The sequence below is a fragment of the Falco peregrinus genome, chromosome 9, assembly GCF_023634155.1.
Source record: "Falco peregrinus isolate bFalPer1 chromosome 9, bFalPer1.pri, whole genome shotgun sequence".
In the NCBI taxonomy this organism is placed as follows: domain Eukaryota; kingdom Metazoa; phylum Chordata; class Aves; order Falconiformes; family Falconidae; genus Falco; species Falco peregrinus.
The window spans coordinates 20804348-20820996 of record NC_073729.1 but is presented as its reverse complement, the minus strand read 5'-3'; the positions used below and the strand labels follow the sequence as shown (position 1 = coordinate 20820996).

At 46.6% G+C, this 16649-nt stretch overlaps 1 protein-coding gene across 2 annotated transcripts in view; it reads left to right on the top strand.

The window, feature by feature from the left end:
- CCDC9B (coiled-coil domain containing 9B) overlaps positions 1–16649 on the top strand; it is a 55790-nt gene that overhangs the window by 15137 nt on the left and 24004 nt on the right. For both annotated transcript variants that reach the window (XM_027795296.2, XM_013304006.3), the window contains 3 exons: positions 3946–4095; positions 13512–13586; positions 16410–16594. In XM_027795296.2, coding sequence (XP_027651097.1) covers positions 3946–4095; positions 13512–13586; positions 16410–16594 — 410 coding nt within the window. The remainder of the gene's footprint in view (positions 1–3945; positions 4096–13511; positions 13587–16409; positions 16595–16649) is intronic.

Here is a 16649-nt window from a genome sequence, read left to right as displayed (position 1 = left end):
CATTACTTGCACACATGCATTTGTGAGTATACACACATATACAGGTGTAATACCTAAATAAGTTTTACTTCACAATTGAAGCAGGCTACAGACTTGGATACAATAACAGAGTCCTAAAATAGTTGAGGTGGGATGGGACCACTGCAAGTCATCTAGTCGGATCCCCTGCTAAAAAGTTATCTTAAGTTGCTCAGGGCTGAATCCAATCAAGTTCTGAAAATCTCCAGTGACGGTGATTTCACAGCCTCTTTGGCACCTGTTTTCAAGTGTTTGACTACCACCATTGTGACTTTTTTTCCCTTAATTCCAGTTGTACTTTGACTTGTGGCAGGTTTTGTCCATTGCCTCTTGCCTTTTCACTATATACTTCCAAGAACCGTTGGGCTCTGTTCTCTTCGTAACACCTTTTCAGACAGAGGAATACTGCAACTGGGTTCCCTCTTTGCCTTCTCTTCTCCCTCCAGACTTAACAAACTCAGCCTCACCATGTGCATCCTGTGCTCCGAAGCTCTGTAACTATCTTGGTGACCCTCCACTAGACTCTTTCTAATTTGTCTATACTTCTCTCACCTTGTGGTGAAGGGAAAATGGACACGAAACTTCAAATATGGCCCAAACAGAGGGAAATAATCACTTCCCTCAACCTGATGGCTATCTTCATGCTAATGGAACCAAGTGAAAGGCAAGCCTTCCTTACTGTTCACTTTATGGTCAAGTCGTAGCCTACCAGGCTCCCAAAATACTTCTGCAGAGTTGCTCCCAGCCAGCTGGGCCCCTGCCCATAGTCATACATGGGATTCTTTGGGGTTCTTTTGTCCCAGGTGAAGGACTTGTAATTAATTTTTGTTAACCTTCCTGCACCTTGTCAAGATCCCTCTGAAAGACAGTACCGTCCTCTGGCATATCAGCTTGGTGTCACCCCTGAACTTGATGAAGGTGTAGTCTGTCCTATTATCTAGATCCCTGAATAAGATGTTGAAGTAGGAAGCAGCCTCACAGCATCAGCTTACACCCTCAGCACCCTTGGATGCGGCCCACCTAGTCCCACCTTCTTACTTTATTTAAATGGTCCATAACTGAATCTTCCTGGATGCTGAGGGAGTGCAGTACTTCTCTGACTCTGCCACTGAGTTAGGGACTCAGGAGGTAGAGAGCAGATCGTGCCAGTAAAAGGCCAAGGCAAAGAAAGCATAGAGTAACCAGTCTTTTCTGTGCCCTGTGTCACGAAGTTGCCCGCCCCCACCCCCCACCTTCAGCAACAGGCCAACAGCTTTCTTAACTTTCTTTGTTGCTAATGTATCTACAGAAGTCCTTCTTGCTGACCTTCACATCTCTCACTTGTTTCATTCAACTCCAGGTGACCTTTGGTTTTCTAACTTCTTCCCTGCATGCCCAGGTCCTGTTCCCATAATTTTTCTTGAGAGCTTGTCACTTTCTACCTCCCACACACTCCCTTTTTGCATTTAAGTTCAACCAGGAGCAACCTGCTCAGCCAAGCTGGCCTCTTCCCACACCTGCTCATTTTCTTGCACAACAGGAAGTCCTTACTTATGTTCTTGTGCCTTGGCCATGAAAATCAATCAGGTCTCCTGGGCTCCTTTCCCCTTCAAGACAGCTTCCTGCAGGATCATGCCTGCCAGTTCCCTGAACAATTCAACACCTGCTTTCCTGAAGCCCATGGTCTCCACTCTGCTGCTTGACTTTCTTACTGCTCTCAGGCTCCTAAAATCCACTGTCTTCTGGTCACTGCTGTGAAAGCTGCCACTGACCTTCACATCTTCAACCAGTTCTGACTTTATCATTAGGCAGTCACTTGCTAAGCTGCAGTAATGTAATTGCTTGTAACATTGTGACTTCAAGGGGATGTATAATTAAGGATGGTATAGCATGCCCTATTTGTGGAGTGGGAGTAAAGCTAGGATTTCATAGCAGTTTAGATTCTGGTTTGAACTTTCTGGCTCTGCCTGATCTCTGATAAAATAATACCCTTCTCAAGACAGATACATAGACTAAAACCTTTAAAACAGCTCACAGTTTATAGGCATGGGGACTTTTACAGAATGTATAACCTAGCTGCAAGCAAAAGTACACCTAGATGTCTGGCTATGGTAGATGCCAAGACAGTTGTACTCCATATTTAAATGATTGCCTGTTCTCTTGACAGTCAGATTTTACTCTCTCAGGAAAAAGATCTTGACATCTCTGGGGATGGCTCACAGATGTTGGTCCTTGGCAGCAGTCAAAGCAGGAGGCTGCATTGACATAAACTTAGAGAACAAGACGGAAAGTACTAGAATGGCATTAAACAGATTGGCAGCAGCTCCTTGCTTTGAATGCAACATGTGGCTTCACTTATTTCAAGAAAAGCAGAAATAGCAAGGGTCCTACTAAGGGCAGCAAAACTTGTTAGGAACTACAGCTGAAACCTAAAACCAGAGCTGTGCATACTCAAGAGAATGTAGAAAAAGGTTCCCACCATGTCCACACAGCTCTGGCAGACAATGGCAGTGCAGGGACCCACTCCTCCTCTCACGTGCATTAGACTAACTCAAGAACTATCTCTTCTGAGACAGCAAAATTACACAGATGTGAAAGAATAAACAAGAGACTGAAGGTCTGATGCTGGAAGTACTCAGGTACCTCCTAAAACATTTATCATGTGTTAGGAAGCTCGATGACTGGACAAGCAATAAAAAAAGTCTTGCTGACGAAAGCTGTCTACAGCAAGGCTCGCTCCTTACTAACATCTGCACTTCTGGCAGAGTCAAGTGAAGATGAGGCTAATACAAGACATCTTGATATCACATGTCATGGCAAATTCACTGATGCTTGCAAGACTTCTATACAAATCAGAGGTCAGTGTGTGCTGTTTGCTTTTGAAACCAAGCTCATAGCAACAAAAAGTTCCCAGGTTTCACTGAAGTTTACTTGGAGATTTTGAGCTCCTGTGAAATCAACACTCCAGTACGTGTGAAAAGTCCAAGGAGAAAAACAGAGGAAAATATACCATCCTTTAGAGAGGGAAGCTTCTGAGGTTTGTTCATCCCTGGTAAAGCTGAGCAGAGGAATCATACAGATGAAAAGAAAAGAAAAAGATCAGAGGTAAAGATGGAGATGACTTATTAAGTCTCTCATTTCCTTGCAAGGCAAAAATAAAAAGGGGGGGGGGGGGGGGGAAGGAACTGAAAGGTGATACTTTTAAATGAGAAAAAGTATGTATTTTTGTAGAAAAGATGTGCTCATTTTGTGGAAGTGATGGCTGAGGACACTGGCAGGAGCTCAGCCAGCAACAAAGATAATTAACAAAATAAGAACCAGATGTAAATCCATGCAGTAAAGTCGTGAACTGATACAGACAGCTGGAAATAATATCTGAAAGGGGTAAACTGCCCTTGTTCAAGAAGTTTATATATCAGTTTTCTAAACTATTCCACTGCTGAATAAATCATTCCAGAAATATGAATGCACGGTGACTATGAAAATGATAAATTATCAAATGTTAATATACTGCAGGGTAGTAACTGTTTTGTGTGTAAGGCTGGAGAGAACACCGCTGTTTTCCTCTCTTTCAGCCTCTAGGCTTCTGCTCCAATGTAGCCTCACATTTTATTGGGACGTTCGGAGAAAGAACAACTTCACATTTTTTTCCAAGACACAAATGGAAGATGGCTTGACTGTCAAAAATAAAAATGTCAATTTTTCAGATGCAAAGCATCTGAATAGGGCTTTGCATCTGGCATAGGGCAAATCCCACCCTACCTAAGTTGTGCTCAGCTAAACATGCACCCTACTTTAAGGGTGGCAGCTTTATAAACTGATTGACTGTGACTCATGTTTCTGTTCTGCCAAACCAAAATCCTTTGCAGTTTGGGGGTGGCCACTCTCTTAGGAAAGGTACTGCACAGGGCTAAAGGGGGTGTCATCAACTCATCCTGTCCTTTCCAGGGCAAGCGGATCGTCAGTGAGAAACGTGCTGAGTGCTTCCCTGGCCCAGGCAGAGTGCCAGACCTGAGCGAAGAAGAGACAGACCATTTGGTGGCTTTCCGCCGGGGGAGAAGGATGCAGATTGCCATCACCATGGATAACAAGGAAAAAGTAAGTGCATTGCAAATGACCAGACTGCAGCGTAACAGTGGCATCCACTTGTTCTGCTGGCACGAGAAGGGCCGTGGAGATGTATTAGTAACTAGCCCAGCAACAGGACATTGGGAGCGAGTATATATTAATAGTGTGGAGCTTATCACCATAAAACACTCAGGATTCCATCACCGTGAAAGAGGAAAGGCTACAATCCTTTCCCTTCTCTGTGATCCTAAATAGAGCTAGCAGGCTCTTAAACATACTGGGTCCATCAGAAATATCAGATGCTGTTTTGGGAGGATTGATGAAAGCGCTGCCAGATATGGGGCATGAATCCCACCTCCTGCCTCTTGCCAACTTCTTTTTGGGGCCATACAGCAGATTGAGTCAGCAGCACTGTCCTCTTGATTCACTGCACAGCTTCAAAGTTAACCAAGCTGGGCAATATCTGCTTCTAAACCCAAGTCCTGCTGTGCCTGGCCATAACCTGCTGGGTGAGCTGGCTGAACTTTGTTAATCTTTGAAGCATATTTCAAATACTTCTTTGCAAATACCTTCCTCTTTACACACATGGAAGCATGTGATATTTTCCTACTTGAGAGTTTGCACAGATAAGTAAGAATGCCTGCAGCAAACAGGATCAGCAAAGACTATGAAGGAAAACAACATCTAGTGTAGCTGCCAAACACACCCAGGAACGCTGGGAGACCTATGTAGCACCCTCTCTGGGACAGCAGCCAACCGTCTGCTAACTGCCCACATTAATCTTCAGCTTCTCCTTCTCCTCAGAGTTTAGCTAGGCTCTGAAAGCCCATGTGCTCCTTTCTCATGGCTACTGAGCAGTTTTTTGGATGCCATAAACTTTGCATGGGCTGCCTGATCGAGCCACTAGTAACTATCCCTTCACCAGAGAGGTTCACGTGGCAGATGTTGCCCATTTCAGTATAGGCATCACGAACACACCTAGACATGGTGAGACTGACCTGGCCATGCCTGTGCTGTAGCTGGTCTTGAGCCTGCCAAATGTAATTCTGTGATGTGCAGGGCAAGTGTCTCCACTTCTGCTCTTGCTGAGCTTGTTTAAATACTTGTCTCTGAGGTCATCAAGGCTGGGACTGTGCTAGGAGAGAGCAGCAGGACGAGTGCCTAGATTTTGGCTTCAGATCCTGCGTGCTGTTTTAAGTATATGGACAACCCTGGGAAAGGTAATCTCCTGTGCTTTCATTATGGAACATGAAATTTGAGGCTGGTTGTCCGCATATGTGGTTTTGGTGATGCCTTGCTCATATTGCCCCCAAAGCAGTTACATTCAGAGTGCATATGAAAGCAGGCCTACAGCTGCGCTGGCTTAAAGCCCTGTCTGCCTACATCTTTTTAAATGAACCACCAAAGATCTGATGCTTTGCATTATAGGCTGGGAATGCTGGTGTGAAGTCCCTAATGCCTGGCAGATTTGATTTCAGTGATTCAGCAGAGGTTGGTGTCCAGTGTCTTGCTCCTGCTACTTTCAGCTCCCACTGTGCTACCATTCATTTAAGCTCATTCATTTAAATTAATACCCAACGAACGCAATTACCTCCGTATAGCAGTGCAAGGAGCTCACATAACTCTGTCAACCCTCCTTTCCTCAATTGTACATAGCCACAGTGGTCTCCTTCACACAGCTTGGGCTAGAAGGTAATCCTGATAATCCCCAGGAATGCAAACAGTTCTGTGCTGCTCCTCCTCAGATACCAAAATTCATTGAAAGTCTTCCCTTTTTTTCCCCCTTAATCCAAACCCAGGCGCTTGGTTGGCAGAGGGTAGGACTGAAGCTCAGACACTCTCCTAGCTGTGAGGGAGGCCTACTAGGTGCTGGATGAGAGCCTGCTGGTGCTGACGTCCACGGGGAGAAGGATTGTGCAGAGCCACTTGGTGCCTTCTCACCTTGGCTGAGAAAAAGAAGGATCTCTGTCAGGAAAGCCACAGAGGCTTCATGTAAGTCTAGCTATCAAATAACACTACTGAGGAGCAGTGTATGCCCTCAGCATTACTTAAGACTGAAAAGAAAGATAAGTTTTGCTTGATCACACCTCTGGCTGGACAGATAGCCTGGCTCAACAGCAGTCTTGGACTAATGTTGCTGGCGAGACCCATTTAGCAACAGCATCATGCTTCTTGCTGTCACAGAAAAATTGTCCCCTGCTTTCTGTTACTGAGCTTTGAAGCATACCTCCCCCAGCCTCTTGGAAGCTCACAGAGAGCATAATGGGAACATACTGCTCCCTGGAAGGCAGGCTGCTTTTGGGGACCTCGTGCCTTCCCAGCCTGCACAGGAGGGAGGGAGCAAGCACTGGGGTTTGCCACAGAGCACACCTCCCATGGCTGGGAAATGGAGAGGCAGGAAGAGCGTGTTAATGAGCTTATTTTAAAAATGGGCATTTGTGGGATATTTGTTGTTGTTCTTTGGATTCCTAATTTGGAAAAAGATATGAAAGTGCTTAAAACTAATTTCCGATACCTGTTACCAGCTGGGTATGTTTCAGAGTCCAGCTGAGCTCAGGAGATTCCCTTGTTCCCAGTGATTTCCCTAGACTGATCAGGCCCTGTTCCATCCCTAGTTAATGAAGATATCTTCATATTACCATTTTGTGTAACTTCAGACAACAGCTGCAACAGCCAGGGCAAAAACCAGCTTGAGAGTGGGCACCTTGCAAGTGACAAAAGGAGGTGGCTGTAAGAGAGTTAAGTGGTTGGATTTCATGGTCACCTCTGCAAGCTACTTTCTTCCATCTGCACTTGGTCAGCCTTTTCCCAGGATCAATGACAGAAGCAGATGGGGCCTGAAGTGACAGGTCACGTTGACATCTCAAACATCATGCCAGCTTGGGCTGGTTGAGTCAAGGGAGAGTTGGTCTGGCCCATCCTGTCACTTCAGCTGTTCCTAAGCTTCGTTAAGGATTAGTGTTTTAAACAAGTACTTTGTTCTGATAGAGCTAGTGCTTGAAAAATTGAAATCAGGCAAGTCTATCTCACATGCTGTGCCTCAGAGCAATGTGTTTCTCCAAAAGGTACTTGAAGGCTGCAGTGCAGAGAGCAGGTTGGAATTAGTAATACCAAAATGTATAAAACCTCTATTAAATAATTTTAGCCTGCAAAACTCAGTGTGTGTCACAGGGATATTGAATACAGCAATTCGGTTTGGAAATGGAAGCCGAATCCCACCAGCACTAGTGGGATCACAGCACCCACAAACCCCGGCAGCCCTGGGCTTCGATTTCCCCTATGTAAACAGGGTTACAGCACGCCTCTGCCATTCTAGATGTGGTGATGACAAGCATGTGAGCAATGCTGAGTGGCTCGGCACTGCATCACTTCAGGAAAGCTGGTAAATAGGGAACCAGCTGATAAACAGGGAAACTTGCCCTGGTGTGCTTTGCAGCCCTGCCCCAGCACTGCAGCAGCGCTGGGACAAGCCCGGTGTGGGCTGTGCATGAACAGGAGTGTTAGTGCAGCAGTGTTTGCACTCACACCAAGTGTTTGCAGCAGCAGCCAGCAGCACAGCATCAGGGAAAGAGCAGAAGATTAGGGAAGCCTGCAATCGTCCCTCTCGTCATATACTCACCAGCCCCCAAGTTAGCAGCCTCCTCTGCTAAGAACAGCATCTTTCTCCTTGACAGACCTTTTGTTGCCTGAATTCTAATTTTATTTTTTTTTTTTGAGTCCATCTAAACCTTATCACCCACAACATCTCCAGCCAGGAGCCGCCACGTGAAGTGACATGCTGTATTGAAAACATGCATCCCTCCTTTTTCTTCAAGCTTGTTACCTGATAACTCCATTTGCTGTTTCTGCATCATGAGAAGCAGTGTATAGATCATCCCCTGTTCACTTTCCCAAAGCACAAATGGTTTTATTGACCTGTTTCACGTCTCACTTCAGCCATCTCTTCTGCAGGCTGAAGAGACGACCCTATATAGGCATGTCTGGTGAGGAAGTAGTTCTATCTTTTTGGTCACTCTCACTGTCCTCATTTGTGCCTTTGGTATTTTTACTATATTCTTTAAATACAAAAAGACCAGAACTGCACATTGTATTCAACCTGTGGTCTCTTGTGGATGTACTCAGTGACATCACAATGTTTCTGGCTTGTTCTCTATTCTTCTTCTAGCAACTCTGCATTTTCTTTGCTTTTTTTTTTTTTTAAATAATTGGGCTAACATTTTCAGAGAACTAGTCACAATAACACCAATATTTAATTCCTGAGTGTTAATCATAGTTCAGGCTTCATTACTGTGTGCACATATATAAGAAGAGGCATTTTTCTCCATGTCAGTTATTTTGTATTGTTGATATTGAATTTCATCTGTAATTTTATGATGCAAGCATTCAATGTCAAGAGATCTTTTGCAGCTCTTTCCTGGCAAATTACATTCTTTGCCCTGGATGATTTAGTATCATCAGCAAACTGTCATCTCTCTATTCAGTTCCTTTTCCAGACCATTTATGAGCATGTTGAGCAGCACATGTTCCAGTGGCACACCCGGGCTAATCTTCTGCCATGGAAACCAGCATTTTCTTACCACTTTTTGTCTTCTGTCCTTTAATAATTGTTAACCCAAAAGAGAAACTTCATTTTCATCCCCAAATTGATCACCTACTGGGAGAGCCTGATGGGGTATCAGTGTTGTTAGCTGGGTAGATGTGTGTTAGGACCCGAGATGAGACCCCCAGTTCAAGGATTAGCTTTCAGCCCCCCTTATTACCCCAGCATAGTCCATCCTTTGGGGATTTTTGCCTCGTGCCCCAGCTGGTTCCCTGCTCATTCTGGCTTCTTTGTGTCCTCCTTCCCACAAAGGCCTGTGGTGCCTAGGAGAGAGGATCACATCCATCACTCTCACTTCAGTTACATCCCGTAGCCTGGCCACTGTCAAATTTGCCTCCTCCTCTCTGCACTTACCAGATTTATCCTATTAAAACATTTGATGGGTATCATTGTTATCCCACATTTTTCTCTATTTTTATTCATCATGAAATTCAATAAAAAAAAATAAAGATTGCCATTCTTGCTACCCTTGGTGCTTCTAGCTAGCACCACATTGTCGGTCCCAGACCGCATCACAGCTGGCAGCACACAGCTGTGGTAGAAGCTGCCAGAGAGGAAATGCAAGAAAAAAAAAAGCTGTTCTCATGATTTCATTTTCTGAAACAGCCCCAGTGCCTTATATTACCCTGCCATCTTGAAGCCTGTTTTTTTCTACCCAGTGAAAGACTCTTTCAGTCTGTGTTAGCACAGAGGGCTGGGGGGACCAAATTATCCTGTCTCCTTGCAGAACGAATTAGCCTGAGCACATAGCTCTCTGGTGCAACTTCACGACCTCCAGTGCTGCTGCTGGCTTGGAGGTACCACAGCTGTGACCTTTCTTCCCATCTCTGCCTGGCTGCCCCTAAATCTGCATCAGGGCTCTCCCTGCAAGCAGGGCAAGGGATAATGCCTGATGTTTAGCACCAGTCTTCCTAAAAAGCTACTCTACGCTCTGGCAGTGTTTCAGGATCATTAATATATTAGAACTGTGAGCCAGCAGTCCAGGACCAGTGGAGCATAATGGTTAATTAGCAGGTTACAAATCATCTTTTAAATGGACAGTTGATAGGGCTTCAGGGCTTTTAAATGGTCCTTTTTTACACAGAGTTTCCCAGGATATGTATCAGAAGGGGCTGTTTGTAATCAAGAGACACAAAAGCTGCTTTCAGGGACTTACAGGGATGAGTCTGACTCCCCTGATTGTGTAGGAGAGGAATTAAATCTGTGGCAGGAGAAAGGCTTTTACATTGCAGATGGGAGGGGAAGATATGCAGAAAGGGTGGCTTAAAAGTCTTTAGCTCCCTTCAGGCAGCACAATTAGTAGGCAGATTTTTCCAAAGAGTTAGAAAAAAAAATCCTCTTATGTACCAGTTTCAAAAATCCTGCCCAGTGGGGGATCCAAGCACTGGAAAACCAGCTCTAAGCTCTTACAAAAATCTCCTGCAAAAGAAATGCGAGCTCTGGTGTGGACACATGCCTGGAGAAGTGGCTACCAAAAGGTTAATGTAACACACATCTGTTGGTACTTATTTTTAAAATAAGAAGACAGTGAGGTAGCCCACAGATGTTGAAGCCTGTCAAAGCTTTTGGTTTGGAGAATTATTAGTACTAAACAATGCTTAACATGGTTGGATAATGGCATCAGCATCGTCACCATTGCACATTACCTGGGTATATCTATGTCAGGAGGTCAAACAAACCCAGCGTCAGAAAGCGTTTGGGATCCCAGGGCCATGTCCTGGTTAGGAGAAGGCTCTGCCCCACCCCACATCATTCTGTGGCTGAGAAATTAAGAAATCCTTGCATAAATCTCAGGATAAACAAACGTAATCTTCTCTGTCTACTTAAGGGTTTTGTTCCTTCCTTGCATCTCTTCCCCTGATGTGCAGGAATAGTTAAACTATGAGATGATAATGTCATTGTCATATTTCATAATTTTGGGGGCGGAGAGGAGGAAGGAGGAGAAAAACATGTTTTGCTTCCCCATGGCCTGGGTGTGTCATAACAGGCTAACAGCAGCTCTGGGGCACCATGGAGCAAATGTGAAAATCTGCTCCTGAGCCAGTGCAAAAGCAAAGCTAACCGTATTCTCTTAACTGCACAGTTCAGACCTGCTTTCCTGGTAGAAAAGAGCTAGATTTTTTTGGTCCTGTTTTCCACAACACCCTCTGAGAAGCAAAAATCAAAGCAGACTAAGGAGAAAGGCAGCCTGGCTTTGCATGATGGGTGTAAAAGGCTGGCGAGTTGTACAGTGTCCCTGTGACAGAGCAGTTTGTGATGTGCACCGAAGAGCTAGTGCCCAAAACGGGACAGCCTCTGGGACGCAGGTCTTCGGCGCTGGCCAGCCATGCAGAAGCTGCGTCTTCTCGTGAGGTGCAGCATGGTCCCACAGCTGGGCCATCGCGGCATGTTTCCTGGGTGCAAGCTTGCTCTTCGCTGCTCCTTGGCAGAGACAGGGCTGAAGTCAAGCTGTGCTGGGCTGCAGACAGGCAGAGGCACACTGCTCCCCCCGCAGCTTACTCACACCCTGGCTCTGTGCTCCGGCTGTGCGGATGCTCTGGCTTTCCGGTTCCTGTCTTCGGGGACACAATCAGGCATTGTAAAGGGTCCAAACCAAATCATTCTTTGCATGAGAAATATGCAGACTCAGATGAAACAATAAGCACACCCATGCAGCTCCCTGCCTCAGTTTCCCCATCAATTGTGAGCTGTCTGGCTTTTCAGAGGCAGTCTGAGGATGCTCTTCTCCTGTCTCTCCTCCCGCATAAGCTTTTCCCCAGGGAGGGAGGGGCTCCAGCTCTTCTGCAGCAGCTTTCTCCTTTGTCGTCTTTCTAAAATGGTGACTTTCTTTTACAGCTGCTTTAAAGGCTAAACATCCACCTGCACTGCATTGCTCCCCAGCCAGCTTCCTCAAATAAGCAAAGTTTCCAGGTTTCTGCTGTTTTAATGCAAGGTCTCAGTTTGGGGCTGCAGAGACTCATTAGATCCCTCGCTGCGAGGTTCTTCAAATGGGGTTGCATGAGCAGTTGACTTGAAGCCTGGAGGGGAGCATATTTCATTACTTAAGTTTTCTTAGCAACCTTTTGAAATAAATACCCAGTATCGTCCTTCACCATATCCTGGCCTTGTTTCACAACGGGCCAGGATATGGTGAGGGGTGGCTTTTCTGAGCACAGACCCCTCTGCAATTTTTCCTAAATCTTTGCTGAAAAATCCTAGGACAATATAGCTAAATCTTCATCATTATTTCCAAGGATTTGTTTACACAAGCTTCCACCTGTACTGGAGGTACACTAGCTTCACACCAGTCAGACCTGTGAAGCTGTCGTGCATTGAGTGCAATGTCCATGAGCACTGGCTCACGGCCACACTTGCCACCTGCCTCAGATTTAGCACATGTGGACAATACCCAAACCGTCTGCCTTGCTTGTTCCCTGCACCATCCCATCGGGTATGTGGGAACAGGCTGCAGCAGCAATGAGTTGCCTTAGGAGGCTGCGCAGAGCCAGCAGGTATTGAGACTAGTAGCCCAAGTTTCCCACGTCCAGCCACATAATGCTGGGCAAAACCTGGGGCTGGCAAATGGCTGGAATAAAAGTTCTGTTTCCAGCCTGGGTTGGACCTCACTGCACTGACGTTTTCTAGAACAGCTGACCTGGCAGTTTGTGCTGTGACTTTACTCTTTGTGTTTCAATTTTGCTTGGTGGTGCGAATGGCAGTGCGCTAATCTCAGCCCCACACACTCCCTGCCCCTTAGTGGTTCAGCAGGGAGGGGAATTTTTGGATGCCTTGGCTCCTGGGTGCTGGGCGTGAGGGGGCCTGCTGGGCTGCAGCATGCCAAGGCCTCTTTGCTTGCAGCAATGTTTGTGCAGGGCAGCCCCAGAGCTGCCATGTACGGTTACAAATTGGGGTGAAGCAGCCGTGATAAATGTGCTGCTTGGCAGCCACTGTGCTGCAAGTCACATGCTATGGCAGCATCTGGGTGGGAGTGGGAGCCACTCACAGAGGTGTGTGGCCACCCCAGAGCAGAGCCCCGAGCAAGCACCTGCCCTGAGAGGCTCAACAGCATGGGGGGCAGGTAGGTACCCTACCCTCATCTGCCTGACACATGCAATGGCAAGCAGCCCTCCCAGTGGCACCCCAACAATGCTATCTAACCAGGGCAGAAAGCCTTTCTTAAAAAGTATTTATGCTCTGCAGACTATTTTGCTAAGACCCACTGTGATCCTACTCTGGCCTCTGACATGGCTGTGTGTGTATTATCAGTCCCACCGAAGGGCAGAGAACTGCCTGGCCCGTGGTATTCCTCATGTCTGGTGTCTGTAGTTCATTAAGATGGAGGGGCTAATTTTCACCTCCTGCCAGGCAGGGGGATTTTGACACTAGAGTAGAGCTTGTCAATCTGGTGGCAGCACAGCTAAACCCAGTGGAAGCAGTGATGGACCCCAGTGGAAGGGCACCGTGTTTGACAGGGACAAAAATCACACCCAGGTTTACTGTGCTGGCTTTTAGCTGCATCTTAGGTGGGCTCCCAGCTCTCATACAGATGAATCATAAACTGGGTCTTTGGCCCAAATCTGAAAAGGTACGTGTAACTTGGCCTGCTTTGGAAAGAAATGGGACCATACAGGACACCTCTCTACCTCTGGCTTGGGAGGAAGAGGGACCTGTGGGAATGCATCCCTTTTTCTTGCTTTTCTCATACGTTCCTTAATTCTTTTTCAATATCAGTTTGATTCAGGGTCCGGGAAACTGATCTTTTCTCTTTTGCTGACCTTTTCTGGGCAGTGCTTACGTGTCCTGGTGGGCACAGGATGGAGGCACTGACTTAATCCTTGAAATAATTCCTGTGTCTGTCCTCTTGCAGGCAGAGGAGAGGAGAACAGCAGAGAAGAGGAGATCAGACAGTGACAGAGGCCCAGAGAGTGAGCAAGGCCGGAAGGTGAGTGGGGCTCTGTGTCCCTTTGGGGGGACTCTTGTCTTGGAAGAGGAACCCAGTAGGTTGTGCTGCCTCACCAGTTGCCTCAGTCCTAAAGGAAGCAGCAATGTGCTCTGATGTGGTCCCCACTGTTCATCCCTCTCATCATCCAAAGCTTTGCTGAGCAGCTAACACACCCGAAGCAAAGCAGCACTGGAAAAAGGTAACAGGGGACCTGCCCTTCACACCTTGTCATGGCTGCCTAAGTCCCTAGCACAGCAGCAGGGATGGTACAAAGGGTGGCATGCTCACCCATGTGGCAGCACAGTCCTGGCTAGTTTCTCTCCCAAAATCATTTCCTTGTGGGTTGAAAGACTCAGGCCATATTAGCTACAGCTCTTCACTTCAGCAGAAGCTGAGTAAGATGGAGATAAATTAAAGCACAGGCCTTCCCACTGACTGTTTTAATGCAAACCCTGGAGGACATGCTGGCTCCTCTGAGCCTGCAGATGCTCTTAATTAATGGAGCACAAATTGAATAGCCCCACCTCAGTGTGATTCATTAGCAGGACACAGATGGGCTCTTGAACATTAATTGCAGCTGAGCCCCTCAGAGCAGAAAAGGGGAGCTTTGTGATCCAGCTAACCTCAGCTATGCTGCAACTGAGGTGAGCCCCTGGTCAGGGACCAGCTCCCTCTGCTCTGTGGCCTCCACCTCTGCGTCTACCCACAAGAGAGCATGGGCATCAGCCTTGGTCTTTCACTTGCTTTTGGCCTCCCCTTTGCTAAGTGCCAAGGTAACGGTGCAGGCACTTCCCTTATCCTCCAGCTCTGGAGGTTGAACCCTACTCCCTCTGGCTGTGTGTTGCTCAGCCCTTGCATGCTTCTCCTCTGTGAGTGCATCGGGGTCTGTCGTGGCAGGATGCACCCTGCCTTACCATGCCATGGGGCTGGAAGCTGTGGGGAGCATCTTGTGGCCTGTGCCCCAACCCAGGGACCAGTGCTTGCCTTTTTTTTGCCCTGGTGTGCCTTCCCTTCCTGCAGACCTCATCTCTGCCTTCTTGGGGATGCAGTCTCAGGTCCCCCAGCTCTTGCCAGCTAATGAATGGAGGAGCAATTACTGTCACCCCATCTCTGGCCCACGCAGGTGGGTCGCCTTGGTAACAGGGCTTTCAGTCATTCCTTCCCTGCTGCTCTACTTTTATCAGCAGTGCAATGCTGAGGAGTTAATTCCTGCTTGGGGAGGTGGTGAGGGTGGATGGTGTGGAAGGGCATGTGTATGAAGTGATGAATTATCTACTGGTAATTGGCACCCCAGGACTCAGCTCTGCACTAAGTTGTTTGTTCGACAACAGCCATGGCCAGTTGGCTTCTGCTCCCACCACATTCATAAACCTGATGACTGGGTTACATGTGTGTGCACACACAGAGCCATATGCCATCAGCTCTGAACTATCTTTTCATTAAGCTTTACATTTTAGAACAGTGGCAGCCCTTAACTAGTCTATGACAAGGAGGAGTGATAAACTGGTGTCTCACAAAATGACTTCATTACCCAGTGTGCAAAAAGCCAATCTCACACATGGAGCCAAGATATCATTTATTGCATGTCTGCACAGAGCTGGGTGCTGGGTGGTAAATCCGCAAAGCTAGCACACCTCTTAACACATGGAAAAACATTTTATACACTTTGAACAGTTGTTCACAATTATGTTTAGTCACTTAACTCTCATTGGTTCTCAGGAGCTTCGTCTCCATTTAAAAGGTACAGCATTATTTGTGATTTTGCCTCTGCAGGTTCTGTGGGGAGAGGGCTTTCTTTGCTTGAGGGTGGATCTTTTAGTAAGCTAATTAGGATAGTTCACACATAGTTCAAGTAATTTTCTATTTGATCTCATTAACCATTTGGTTCTCCTTGAGCTTGTCTTGTTATGCCCCAGCTTGACATATTTATGGTGTTTATCCCTTCTCCCAAGGCCACGTGTTCTTAACAATTTGTAACATCCTCTATTTTTCAAATTCTTTCTTGTTTTTCATTATAGATATTTACATATTTTGTCTTAAGTTTCAAGTTAAATAACAGACTGACCTTCTGTTAACCATGTATATGCAAGTGGTTGACAACAAAACAAAGAGGCTGAAAGCCACGAAGGTGTAGAGCCCCTTTGCTCCGAGAGTGCTGCTCTTGGCACTTGCAGTACTGCGTGCCCTGGGCACAGGATTTCCCCCAGCCCTTAGCTGTGGGCTCCTACGGATGCTTGGTGATCACAGGAGGCTGTCTTCCTTCTCAACCCTGTCAGTGTGAAGGGTTTTGTAGGCATAACTAAGTGTCCCAAAGTCTTCAGGTGGAGGGGACTTCAGCCTCTCAAACTGTGTTGCAAGCACTCCAGAAACTAGCTATATGCCATAGTAAACCTTTGCAAAGTGCCTTTTCCAGGAAAAATTTAGAATATTTGGTTTTAAAACCTTCAGGTGAGCACAAACACAGCAGGTGAAAGCTGCTGTCTAATTTATGCCTGCAGCTGAAGCAACTGCAAGTACAAATGGGGTGAATCAACTCTGCGGTTGGCTATGGATTTACAATGTGACTCCGAGCAAGCTATGTAACTTCTTCCTGCCTCTCTTTTCCTCTCTGTAAAGTCAACCAGCCCTGGGACCAGTATATTTAGGCTATGAGTAAAACAGAGCCCTTTTGTGTGCACATCACTAGAGAGAGAGAGATGCTGACCTGTGTCCAAGTTGTTTTCAAATATTACTGAACATTTCTGGTGGTGACAGTACAAAGTACACTGAATGCAGCTGTTTCAGACATTTTTATTAATAAGAAGCTCTTCTGCTTCCACTTAGGATGGTGGGAAGTCAGTGCAGAAATGTCCCGGGGACCTGAGTTTTCCTATGACTGGACGGGAACGGTCGGAGTACATACGCTGGAAGAGGGAGCGAGATCAGATTGACCTGGAACGACTGGCGCGTCACAAGAACGCGAAGGGCGAGTGGCGACGGGCTTGGGATGTGGAGAAGTCAGAGCACATGTAGGTCCTCCGCTGTCTTAGGGTGGTTTGTCTGCAGCAGGCCATCTAAAGTCAG